General features: G+C 41.3%; 2 protein-coding genes across 8 annotated transcripts in view; one reads left to right on the top strand and one right to left on the bottom strand.

Moving 5' to 3' along the window:
* Nucleotides 1-408: 408 nt before the first annotated feature.
* On the bottom strand, nt 409-3,791 carry rps3a (ribosomal protein S3A). Its single transcript, XM_075463167.1, has 6 exons — nt 3,699-3,791; nt 2,982-3,085; nt 2,469-2,656; nt 1,074-1,282; nt 874-983; nt 409-581 (listed from the first exon to the last, which is right to left on the bottom strand). Exons 1-6 carry the CDS (start codon nt 3,758-3,760, stop codon nt 454-456), a joined length of 801 nt encoding a protein of 266 aa, XP_075319282.1. The 5' UTR covers nt 3,761-3,791; the 3' UTR covers nt 409-453.
* A 4,145-nt stretch (nt 3,792-7,936) lies between these two features.
* lrba (LPS-responsive vesicle trafficking, beach and anchor containing) overlaps nt 7,937-13,023 on the top strand; it is a 179,939-nt gene continuing 174,852 nt past the window's right edge. For all 7 annotated transcript variants that reach the window (XM_075463161.1, XM_075463166.1, XM_075463165.1 and 4 more), the window contains exon 1: nt 7,937-8,837. In XM_075463161.1, coding sequence (XP_075319276.1) covers nt 8,652-8,837 — 186 coding nt within the window. In that variant the 5' untranslated portion in view covers nt 7,937-8,651. The remainder of the gene's footprint in view (nt 8,838-13,023) is intronic.

Here is a 13,023-nt window from a genome sequence, read left to right as displayed (position 1 = left end):
AACAGGGTTTTAAGTGACACTCAATGTCTATCGTTTGAAGATCTGGTTATGTTTTAAATCAAAGTCAAAATACCAGCCAACAACCAATTAGTTTTACTACAATGTTCCCAAAAATCCAACAAATCAGTTTTCCTTCAGCATGAAGCAATTTTCTGCAAGATGAGGGGTTGCATGTATCTAGAACTGTAGTCAGTAATGGGTCGTACCAAGACAAATTTCAACACTCCGTAAATAAGTGACTTATATAATTATAACTTTGAATTACAGGTCTCATGTCCTGTCAGATCGATCACGTGAGCTTTTTTAAGTTGCTGCTAAACTATTTGTTTGTAAAAGCTGCCATTTTGTCCACCCACAGTACTGGTACAAAACTCAGTTCCATTACTGACAAAGTTAAGACAAATACAGTTTGGTGGTAATTTACATTTTTTTATTTTATCTGTAGGGATGATTTTAGACAGTCTCCTGGATGGGGGGCTCATAGCCGTCAGCCCTCTCCACCTTGGCTCCAGTGTCGTCACCAGTTGCCTTTGCAGCACCGCCGGCACCACCCTCACCGTGGAGCTCCATCAGTTTGCCCACTGTAACAAGAGACGGAAAGCTTTTAACTTTCAATATTCACCAAATGTGACAAAGAGCCTCAATGTATAGATTTAAAACAGAAGAAGACCCTTGAATCAAGTGAATGAAAGAACCAGTGTGACTTCTGTAAACATATCACCTTTAAAATAACATTCATTTACACAAGGGAACATCAGCTGATCTCAGAATGTTGTAATCAGGTGATCATATGGGACCCGAAAGGTCATCGTGCATCCCCTGTGAAAAGAACTGTGACCCTTTCATCTGATGAAACCGCTGTGTATTACTTACATTCAAATTTGGGCTTTTTAAGCATCTTGACCTTGCGGACATAGACGTCATGTAGAGGGTAGATGGACTGGCAAGCCTTCTCGATGTCCTTGCCAACACTGTCGGGGATCCTGGAATACAACACAGAAGATTAATGTGCAGAAGTAGCAAATCACTATCCTGAAAAAGAAATAGAAACGGGGAGTGAGGGTACAACTTACAGCTTGTTGACCACTTCTTTCAGGTCGTTTGTCTGAACCTCACGGGTCATGATCTCCATCATCTTCTTGCGGATCTGACGGACCTGCTGGTGCTGGGCGTATGAGGTCTTTCTGATCTGGTTGGTGCGTTTCTTGGTGAAACCCACACAGAAAAGACGCAGAAGGTATCCATCGGTGGTCTTCACGTCCACATGGGCTTCGATCATGGTCTGAGTGGAAAGATAAGAGTCAATCTTTATTAAATAAGCCTAAACCCATCATCTTTCAATGTGGGACATCCACTGTTTGCAGATTAGTACAACAAAAGCACTTGTGCCCACGTTTACCTTTTCAAGCAAAATGGCAGTTTTACAAACTAAGTACACTAAGATCACCCTTACTAATAATATACTTAATTTGTATTGTATAGGTACACTTATTTAATCTCCTGCAAATAAACAGGATTTTGACACAAATGTGATATGAATAATAGCAAATCAATAAAACAAAAAGTAGTCATTCAAATCAATAAAAGGGTTGGTAGTGATTACAGAAATTCTTCCAACACACTCAAAGGCACTTGTAACCAAATGCTTTGTAGATTGATACAAAAAAAATGTAAAGAAGGTAACCAAAAAAAAAAAAAACCCCCACAAAACTTACTTTTCTATTCCATTTATACACATGCATCTCTCTACATGATAGCATAGGCATATTCCAGAATGAGAAAAAGCTAAATCACAAACTACAAGTTTTAGTTTTACTGTAGTAAGAGACAACCAAAGAAAAATCTAACCAAACTAAAGCTTTGGAGGGAGAAAAACACATGAAAACAAGACTTTCACAGTTAATCTTTGCTGCTACTGAATAGCAGAGTATCTGGACAGTAATCATCATACTAATATCACACTGGGATATAAAGCCAAACTACTCCAGAAAACAGAGTGTGCAAATACATGGTGCATTTCCATCACACACTGAGGAGTGACTGAACCGTACACTTTAAGGGGATATGTTTGTGCCCAGAGTCAGACAGGGCCACTGCAACACAGTAAAATTGTTTTTAGTGTTTTCTACAAGGAGCCTACATTGGTTACGAATGCTCTCATTTTGTAATGCCCAATAAGCTGTGCGCAGATGCTCCCTCATGCGCATTTTCATCTGTTGGCTGCTTCTTCAGTAATGGACCGAGGACTTTAAATTGAAACCAATTGACAACTGCTGTTCATCTCACACTCAAAAAGACAGTCCAACATTTGAACAACTGTCTGTTCAATCGCCATCTAAGTGCACAGCCACAGCCCCTCAGGACAAGCCCCGTCAATTATGTACAAGCATGCTCATTTTGAACAGGTCAATCTGTTAGTTCTTTGTAAGCCTACTATAACTGATGTGCCAAAACTATATGGATATTACCTGCCACTTCTTGACCATGGAGCACATCTTGTCACGGGTCAGGTCCATGCCGTGGAAGTTGGTGAGGCAGTTCTTGCCCTGAACATCCTCAGTGATGAGCTTGAACTTGCGGAAAGCCACCTCATCGTTCTGCAGGTCAGCGAGGCTCACCTCGAACACACGGCCCTTAAGACCGTCAGAGGCAATTCCTGGGTGATACAAGCGTGTATAAGTCATCAAAGCGTAACAAAAATCTCAGGAACCAAAGTGAACTCTTAATAATGGCAAACGAGGGGATGGCAGAAATAATCAGAAGGCATCATTTGGGGCCAAAAGTTAGTTGCCAATTATTCAAAATGCATGACCAAGTAAAATAAATAAAATAGAAATGTTGCAAGAACATTACTTAAATTCAATTTATTCATGATTACAACAACTTTTTCCATTCACAAACATTCAATACAGTTTCCCCAATCAATCTTTTCCCTTTTTAAAAGCACATGGATGTTGAGCCATAACGCCATGCAGACTTACTGGTTCCCTGAGTCCTGGTGACCAAGGTCTTGCCAAGATTGCGGATGTTGAACATGGCTGGTGCCTTAACATCATACCAGTCCTTCTTGGAGAAAGGGTCCACACTGCAGCAAAATTACACATGGGGGCAGATTTGTGACAAACACATCACCATCCATAACTCAGAGGAAAGTTGAGACACTCGTGAGCTTGCAAAGCTAAATTATAACTCACTAAACAATTGCAGTAAGAAACACTCAAAAAAAGGTTCGTACCTATGTATATAATGGGTTAGGTTTAAAAATACGTTAGGTTACTCGTTTCAGTTATGCAATATTACCATCCATACAACGTGAGTTTTAGTGCTGAACAGCTCGAGAAGCTCTAATAGTCGTGCTAGCATTTTGTAGCCTTTAGCACACATCGTTACTTAGGCCCGTAAACACAAATTTAATGCTCTTTATTTTCTCTTAACATACTATGAATTATCTATATGAGCAGTATAAAAGTAGTTATATGGGTTTCATCCTAAAAGGAACGCCGTTACGATACAATTCAGAGACACGGCATGTCATTAGCTCGGTCCAACGCCACTGAGGCCGGCGGTGATGAGACTAGCATTGACACTCCAACATCTACTTAATATCTGCTTCATCCGACATCTCTATTAAAACGAAAGAACAGTAAGGAAAAATGCAAGCTCTATTTCACATAATGGTGTCTGAATTTTCAACTTACATCTTCTTTTTGGCACCTTTTTTGCCGCCTTTGGTCAGCCTCTTATTCTTGCCGACTGCCATGTTGGCTACAGGGAGTGAAAGAGGAGGAAATAGGGCATCTCGCGATACTAAAAGAGACCCACGGAAGCCGTGAGATTTTATTATCTCGCGGGTCCTTCTAAATGTTTGTTTTTTGGCACCCTCTGCTGGGGAAAGACTAAATCACACCTAACGTGAGCTCCATGTATAAAAATGTTTTGTTTAGATTCAGTGCTGTTACACTTTATTAGCAAAGAAATAAACAGTTGTGAAATCAATACTGAATACGAGGTACATAGTCAAACTGATATGAAATCTTATCACCGTTTTGTTGATATTTCCATTGATTGAAATTGAAATTTGAAAACCAGTTAAAACAAAACCACAAGCGTTCCAAATCCCGTCAAATCAATAAATTGACTTTACGAACTTATTTACCACTGAACACAACAGACTTTGCTGCATTGACTTAAAGTAAATCTGAGTATGGGTAATCAGTATATATACCTATATAATATTGATAACTTCAAATCCATGCAGCTTTGCTTGAATGCCACAGAGCAAAAAAAAAAAAAAAAAATTTTAATCTAAATGTCTACAGTGAGAAATGTAAGCAAAATAGGTATGAAAAATGTATGAATATATATGAAAATAATTTCCTCGCTAATTCTGTCTAATCTGAGATTATTATGTTTCAAAATCAATAGATATAATCTCCTTAAGAACAGTAAAGTTTTACCATAATTACTTACAAAATGTATATAATGTGCACTACGTACACTGTGTGTAATTCCTTGATTTATTGAAAAGCGAACTTTCCTGAACTCTGAACAGGAATAACTAGTCTTTCTCTGTTAACAGGTCATGCAGGTGTGTAGCCTGCCTCCACCCACACTGTCGGGTTAAATACTCTTTGTTGCCAGCTTATTCTCTGAAAGTAAATACAGTTTGATTAAAAAAAAAAACAGTCCTATAATTGATGGCTTCCTGAGGGTTACACTGTTCCAGTTTATGCTGTGTGCTGTTAAATGAACTGAAGGTTCATTGCATATGATATACAGAGATTTGTAGAGCTGTTGAGATGCCTTCACTGATATGACGGCGATTGACAAAATAATACAAATAATATAAACACCAGTGAGTTAAGTGATGTTTCTTTTGTCGTATTACTCCTGTGTCGTATTGCATGCGAGGCTATTTGGAAAATGGAGACAGAAAGTGTCACAAAAATGTTCTTGGTCTTTTTATACAACTGCTGGTGCAAATTAAACTTGAGCCATTTTCATCTGTGAATGTTTGAAAACCTCACAAATAACATTCAAAGGCACAAGACTGTGTTTCAATACAGTTGTTCTATCTGCAGTATTTTATTGTTCTTAAACTCATTTACATTTGCAGTGAAGTTCTTATTTAATCTACATCACGCACCACACTGTCTGTACATGCAGTATGGTTACATTTCTGACTTTAATGATAAGTTTAACGGGTTTGGAAATTTCCTTTGACTTCTTACTGCACTGAGGCCCCACGGTGTTGTGGTGGTTTGCACTATGAAGCTTCCTGGTCTGAATCTCTGGTCTGTGTCTTGGTTCTTTCTGTGTGGAGTTTGCATGTTCTCCCCAGGTGTTTGTGGGTTCTCTCTGGGCACTTCGGCTTCAGCTTCCTCTCTGTGTCAGGAAAAACATGCTTGTTAGAATTCTAAATTGATCGATGATCGAATGTGAGCGTGCATTGTTGTATGCATCTGTGTTGGTCCTATGATGGAGTCCTGACTTGTCCAGGATGTACCCTGCCTCCTGACCCATGAAGCAGGCATGGGAAATTAATGAAGGACTGAATATTAATGCACTTTTCCCCTGCTCTAAGTGTATTTAAAATGAATATTTCAAGCTTATATTTGACAATCTGAACTCTCAACAAAAACTCACTGGTTCAATTGTTTTTGACTCAAATTATTTTTAGGAATTATGCTCTCATCAGGTCATTTCTAAAAGGTTTCCAACAGGCTGGCAGAATGGGATTATTATGGTACCACTGAATGTCATGATCTTATTCTCTTTGCATGTATTTTGCCATGTGGGCGAGCCGACTTGGTGCAGTTTTCATTTAGTTCAGTTCAGTGAAAGTTTTCAATGTTTTTCTTCCGAAAATCTACCTTCGGGTTCAGTAAGCAAGTCTGCTGATTTCAGGTCATTACATTGGAGACAAGAGATGCGCCTCAAGGGTGGTGCTGCTGGCTTCCATGACTCCCAGGATCTCTGAGGGCACAGCCACACTTCATTGGGAGGTCAGAGGGAACAGTGACGCCAGCTGCCTCTGTGGTAACACTCACAGTTCTTTCACACTGCAGGGGAAGTATGAAGTCACCAGGATTAGCAGCAGGCAAAGACAGATTTAGAGTATCTGCTATCACGGTCCAGAATGAGTTTGATGCAGATTTTCCTCGTGCAATTATAGGCGTAGACGAAAGTGGACCCTCTCATCTTTGCAGCTCTGAAAACATTTCACGTGCCATAGGTTATGATGATGGAGGTGATATGAAAAGGCAAGCAAAGCGGAGCTGTCACTTTGCATTAATGTTTGGTTTCGGGTGCCTAAGGATGTAGACATCTGTCTATGTGCTGAGCCACAGAAAAAACAAAGTTATAAAGACATTTTCTCTGTTTGCTTTCATTCTGTAAGAGACTTAACCTGTTTTTTGTGCTTGGTGTTCTGACACGTTAATGCCTTCTAATGTTTGATTTTTATGTTTGGTTTGTGAACATCTTCTAAACTAATATAATATCTTCCTACTGTGTTTGCACACAGTAAGACTTCATCGCTCCCCACAGAGGTTTACAGAATGCAGTTTGTTGGTGTGGCTTGTAATGTCAGAACATGTTCAGTATCTGTATCTTTACTACCGCAACAAGGGACGCTGTTATGATGAAATGACTTCTATAGTAACTGATCCTTGAATAAACAATACTGAAATTTCATTCTGGTCCAGCTTTCATCGAATGATTAATATATTGGGTTGAATACTGACAACTTTTTGAATAAAATGACAATTTGAATTTGTCAAGAGCATAAAAGACAAACATATCAATTCTTGGTTCATTGTATGTGGCGAGAGTTTTTTTTTGCATCTTTTACACAAGCATGAATATTCTGTAACACGTTAAAGGCTAATTTTCTTACCTTAACTTCAATAAATGCACATAACCATTATCATCGCTATCATTATTATTATCATTTTGACTTGATTTGTGACCTATTTGTTTAAAGTGAATCTTGTACTATAGTTACTGTTTATGTTGGGTTTGTACAGTATTCACTTGACTGTGATTTATATCTAGATATTATATTTTAATGTTTTTAATGATGCAATAGATTATATGAGCTCAACTTATTCTTAAAACTAACGTTAGGTTGATGCACAGGAGTAAAGCTGCAGGATTTCCCTTATGACAAAGTAATAGTAAATGTATTTCCTGGAGTTCATCTATCTGGGATTTTACTCATGTAGACTACTAATGCACGTTACTGTGCACCAAAGCCTTTAAATCCCTGTCAAGATGACAGAAAAAGTCATAGTGAAAGCTTGATTTCCAAACGCACATTGGCAAGTCTGCTTCTCTGTGTTTTTGCAATGTGAAACTGAAGAACCTCTCCATCAGTATTATTTGACCTTTAAATTGTGCTAAAGGCAGCATTTTTCTTGAAATCTTTAGTTTCTTTAAATCACGGAAAACCTGGAGCCGGGTTTAATGGAGCTGTTTGGTTTCAAAATAGACTCGCAATCTAAACTATGCAATATAGATTAAAGATATCAGTCCACACCCACCAGGCAGTTTATCGGGAACGCCAATGCAATCATGCATAATTCATCTGCGCTGTTGTAAATGTAAGCTTTTTGTACATTATACTTATTGTTAAGGTCATAATGGTTGTTGTCGGTGTATGCTGTTTTGCCCGCATCGTGTGTGGTGTGTTGATGAGGTGAGCTGGGAAATGAAGCTGGAATTTTGTGTTTTGTTGAATGTACATGAAGGATACTTGAAGGAATCAGCTCATGTTTTGCCCCTGTGATTAGTCATAGTGGCAGTAACTGAATTTATATCGAGTACCAGTTAATTTTTACAGAATCCCAGTGTGTCGTCCGTGAAAGCCACCTGAGTGGCACACCTGCCACCGAGCTGAGCAGACCGTGCTCTCTATTGCGCATGCGTTATTCACTCAAGGGCTACACTGTCATGGCGGTGACGAGCTGAGGCTACCGGGGTAGAGCAGGAAGCAAATCCAGCGCAGCTGGGTCAGCGTTGTCATTTAACCGAGTCCACGGAGTTTCGCACTGAGCACCGTGCAGACCTCCGTCCTTTGTCTGCTTCCACTAGAGCTGCCGACGGACTTATCCCCCTCCAGTTTGTGAGTTTTTGGTCTTGCCCAGCGCGCTACCTGTCAAGTGTGTGGACTCTGTGATAATGGCAACTTCCACTGCTGTGCGGGGACATTAAAGTGACTGTATCCTCGTTTGACCGAGCAGGGGAGAAAACAGGTAAAACGAGAACTCTGCTTCACCCGCTTCCCTCCTTCTTGCCGGCTGGACAGTTCTTCTTGGCTTTTAACGGCATTAATCCCCCCACCTGGTATCAAGTTACGGACCGGGGCAGCGGAGTAGTTCACTGTGGGGAGAAGCGGTGACATTTCCAGCCTCGCAGGGTCCACCGCCAACAAATTCTCCGGGCTTTTGTTGCCCACTCTCGAGGCTCGTTCGCTAAACAGTTTTGAATGGGGAGAGAAAAGCTTTGCTTATGTGCCTATAGAGAGTCCACAACTCAGCTGAAGGGGAGATAGAGCCCCCTTTCTCCTCCGACATCGGCTGCACTCTCGTCGTCGGAGGTGAACAGGTGCCTTACCTGTGACCGCCACCTGTCCCGTCCTTCCTTTAGCAATGGCTAGCGCGGAGACAGCGCGCGCTGCGCAGCCAGGTGATGGAAACGACGGGCGATCCGGCGCCGTGGCGCTCAACCCCGGAGTGCCTATCAGAGGGATAAGGATGAAATTCGCAGTGCTTGCCGGCCTGCTGGAAGTTGGGGAAGTTTCCAACCGAGACATCGTGGAGACCGTGTTCAACCTGGTAAGCTGATTATTGGAGCTCAGGACAGGCCGTAGATAGCACTGTCACGCTGTGGTACAGTGACACCTATATGTTTAGAAAAGCCTTATATACATAAACACAAGCGTAAAAAGGCGGCGATGACCCGGCGGCACTTAAAGATAGATGCGTCTTTATCTACGAAAAGGGAGTCATAGCCAAATGACCTCTTTCTAGTTCCATTTAGTAGCCATGCTGTCCTCGATAGCTGGCATCCTACTCTAATTTCTCAGACAAGTTTTTGTGTGGAAACTAATTTCCTTATTCAAACTAGCATATTTTACAGTTTGAGTAGATATATTGTCTCCGTGTCCCAGCACATAGCCTACAACTTGCACTGATCAGAGTTGGATTGAAAAATAAGAAAGGCCCATCAGTTTGAATCTGACAGGAAGAACAATCCTAGAATCATTATGGCATAAAAGCTACAGCTGTGACATATCCAGGTCAGTCAGAGCGGGTGCCTTATCTGTCTGGTACCTATTGGCCACCCTAAAGTACTTATCCAGCTTTCTGCAGGAGTGATAGCCCTTGGTTGCCTGAGTTATGAGATGACTTTACACTGCCTGCGTGAGAATGAATGAAACTACCAGTAACAAGGAAATGCAGCACTAAAGAGCGAGCATGCTCAACTAGAGTTTCTGCTGGTTAGGTGGGAGGAGAGGTGAAGGTGGAACCTGCAGAACTGCTTCGTCACTGTGGCAAAACAATGGAGTTCTTTAGAGATTAGAGAGGAAAGCTCATCCTCCATCTCTGTTGTCATTGAGTGAATAACAACCCACACCACGGAGACAAATTAATTGTGGGCTTGTAGAGACACTTTTTCTCCATGTGACTGGTTTTATTAAATACACCATAATGCATAAATACACCATCAAGACATCTAACCAACTGCTTTCAGTACATTTTAAAAGTAGTCTAAACTTGGCTGTAGCTACAAATGTGCATCACCATCATAAACTGTGAGTTTTCTTCTTTACACTAACTAAAAAGGGTATTTATGCTCAGTTATCTTCTCTTCATTTCCTTTTTTTTTTTTTTTTTTGGTATTGTCCAACAATATTAGGTTTATTAGTCTATAAGACACAGACAAACAGTCACTCCTCACATTTGATGGAACTGTTGCTGATTCATTTAGTTTTAAGCAAAGACCCGGTTGACTTTTTTGCTTCCACTTGTGTGAACTGATTAAACTTCTTTGAACTTTATTGCCGGCTGTTGCTAAAATGAGTTATGAGGCCAGAGATAATGTCAAGTTTGAGAGCAGCTCATGTATGATGAGATATTTGTTTTTCCAATGATGTTAAATGTTGTCTACGTTCACGTGCTATCCGTCCTGTTGCTGTCATTAGTTAGGGACCGAGTGACTTGTAGTTGGTTGGTATCACAAATCTGTGAAGCAGAGAATGTGAAGACGGTATCGCAGGGAAATATGGCTCGAATAAGATGTACTGTGGTTTCTTTCAAGTATAAATGTCATTGTCGGACAATTACAGTCTGCAGAAACCGTTACACAGACATACAATGCAATCTGACAGACTTATCTGATTGCAGCTTAGCAAGCGTTCCAAGGACTTGAATTTTAGAGTGATCACTGTCATTTCAGGGCTTTGAGAGATGATGCTGTGCATTTAATTATCATTGCCACATTACACACTTTCTCTCATTCCCTCGGCTCACCCTTCCATTAGCTGATAACCTCATTTGCCACAGACGTCAGAGTCTTCCCTTTGGTAGTATCTCTTTTGGAGCCTTCTCGCCGTATATGGACAAACACACTGTGGTTTCTGCATGAGGGTTATCTCTGTCACAAGTCACCCCAGCGGTGGTTGTGATGACTTGTGACACGTGGGCTAAGGTTACAAACACCAGGATCTGTGTTTTTGCCTGGAGTCAGGAATTTGCTGAAGAGGGAAGAAGAATGAGTCTCACTCCACTCTGTGGCTCTGACCCTGTTCTTTCTCAGCTTGTATACAAGGTCTAGTCTATCTGGATCCAAGGCACTATAGGATATCACTGTCAGGTAAATGTGAGATTAAATGATTAGGAGTTTAATTTCAGGCCTGTTTAAATCAAGTAACCTGTTATATATAAACAACCTTAACTGCTAATTTGCTTTTTTAGAAATCACAACTTCATTGCTGATTGGATTTCACCTGTCTTAGCTCACAATCTGTAGTCTTAAAGAAACTAGTTCACCCCTTTGATCATTTATTGTCTTCAAATAGACAGCAGGTTTGCACACAACTTCCACCTCAGTACTTTTTGTCCTTGTTGGAGAGTAAAATGCAGATGAAAATAGACTAGCTTTAAAGGTCCTATGACATGAAAATAAATGGCTTTTATGTATTTTTATAGGCTTTAGTGGTCCCCTAATACTGTATCTGAGTTTTTTTCCCCAAAATTCTGCCTTGGTGCAGAATTACAGCCAGTCCCAAAAATGATCTTTCCTTAGGATCCCCAGAATGAGCTGTTTAGTGGGGGTGTGGCCTTACTTACGCCCGTGGTACCTTGCGCAAATGTTTTGTGAATCGCTATACACGTAGATGGTGCGGCAGCCCTATGCCGTAAAACTAGCGAAACCTGTTTATATGAGCTTACTTTGACAATGTGACGAAGTAGTTACTAAACAACTCTCCTAACACAGTCAAACATCAAGCAAGTGCTACACAAGACACAGCAAAAAAGGCATGCGTGAAGGGGAAAGCAGGAGTGAGGATTTTGACATTCTCAGCCGATTGCTCTGGTTTGCAAAGATGCACGTAGCGCGAGTCATTTCAATCAGGCGAAAGGCAGATATCGTGCGCGCCATAACACCAACAGCAGGACGGCTATCAAAACAACAAATAAGTACACAACACTCGCGTTACAGTAAATGAGGTGTCCACTCGCATACCTCATGCTATTTACTGTTACATTAGCGACAGTGACCGAGCTATTAGCTGCAGAGCTAACGACACAGACTGACCGTTTTACTGGAACCATGAATGAATCATTATCCTGATTAAATGCACTGAATTTGCGGATTCATTCTTCTTCAGGATGCTTGAAGTAGGGGGTTTTGGTCTAAAATGAGCGAGCTAACCATCTCATGGGCACGCGAACACCTCCAACAGCCCAGTTGACAGAGAAAAGAGCTTGCAGATGCTATTAGCTGCGTAGCTAACCGTTAGCTACTGATACAAACCCTTTCCTTTGGTAACAAGCAATGTAACTATACTGTACATACAGGAAAGCAACACAATAATAGAGCGTTAAATTACTTAGTCGGGAATGAGATCCTTCCCCAAGTAAGGGGGCGAATGGAGCAGGAGATTGACAGGCGGATCGGTGCGGTGTCTGCAGTGATGCGAGCTCTGCACCGGCCCGACGTGGTGAAAAATCAGCTGAGCCAGAAGGCGAAGCTCTCGATTTACCGGTCAATCTATATTCCTACCATCACCTATGGTCACGAGCTGAGGGTAGTGACCGAGAGAATGAGATCGTGAATACAAGCGGCTGAAATGAGTTTCCTCCGTAGGGTGTCTGGGCTCTCCCTTGGGCTCGGTATTAGCCCAAGTTCTGGAAACATTCGTCTGTGAAATATTTGGTGCACACATACACAAATCTCTTCGGTTCTGTCGTCACTTTCCCAGAAAAAACTAAATCTGTCCACTGGCTCTTTAGAGGTTCTGATGCAGGAGCTCTAAACAGTTTTTTTACATCCATATACAGCACAATGAGCTGGCCAAAGAGCTGTGGGCGGGGAAAGGCAGTTTATTGGCCCTGGGTGGAAACAACCTCCACGTCATAAGAGGCGCCCACGTCATAAGCGGCGGCTTTCCCGATGAGGCCATCTGCATGGTCACATTTCCAAAGGCGGAGAATAATTTCCAGTGCATGGTTTAGGTCTATCGTCATTTTTAGCCACTGGGGGACCGCAGGCAGGCTAGAGGAACTCATATTAATGTTAAACAACCTTAAAAAGTGAAAATTTCATGCCATAGGACCTTTAACTGAATTATCCTCACAGGCACTTTTGGTGGTTTATACTCCTTCAAGTCCATCCTTTATACCATCTCCCAATTTGCACACACCCAGAGTGACACAGATGCATCAATAAACTACTGTGGCAGCCCACCTCTGTATTATTTCTGTCAGACAAGCATTGTTTTCGTTCTCAACAATG

Source organism: Odontesthes bonariensis, chromosome 4 (assembly GCF_027942865.1).
Source record: "Odontesthes bonariensis isolate fOdoBon6 chromosome 4, fOdoBon6.hap1, whole genome shotgun sequence".
NCBI lineage: Eukaryota > Metazoa > Chordata > Actinopteri > Atheriniformes > Atherinopsidae > Odontesthes > Odontesthes bonariensis.
The sequence above is the reverse complement of the archived record's forward strand: the minus strand, read 5'-3'. Positions and strand labels throughout refer to the sequence as shown.

Bases quoted from the DNA above. Each gene is read 5' to 3' on its own strand.
- rps3a (XM_075463167.1), bottom strand. From the start codon at position 3,760: ATGGCAGTCGGCAAGAATAAGAGGCTGACCAAAGGCGGCAAAAAAGGT. The intron at 3,086-3,698 runs GTAAGTTGAAAA...ATTTTGCTGCAG, and splicing joins AAAGGTGCCAAAAAGAAGAT to TGTGGACCCTTTCTCCAAGA. The intron at 984-1,073 runs GTAAGTTGTACC...GTTGTATTCCAG, and splicing joins AAAGAAGTGGTCAACAAGCT to GATCCCCGACAGTGTTGGCA.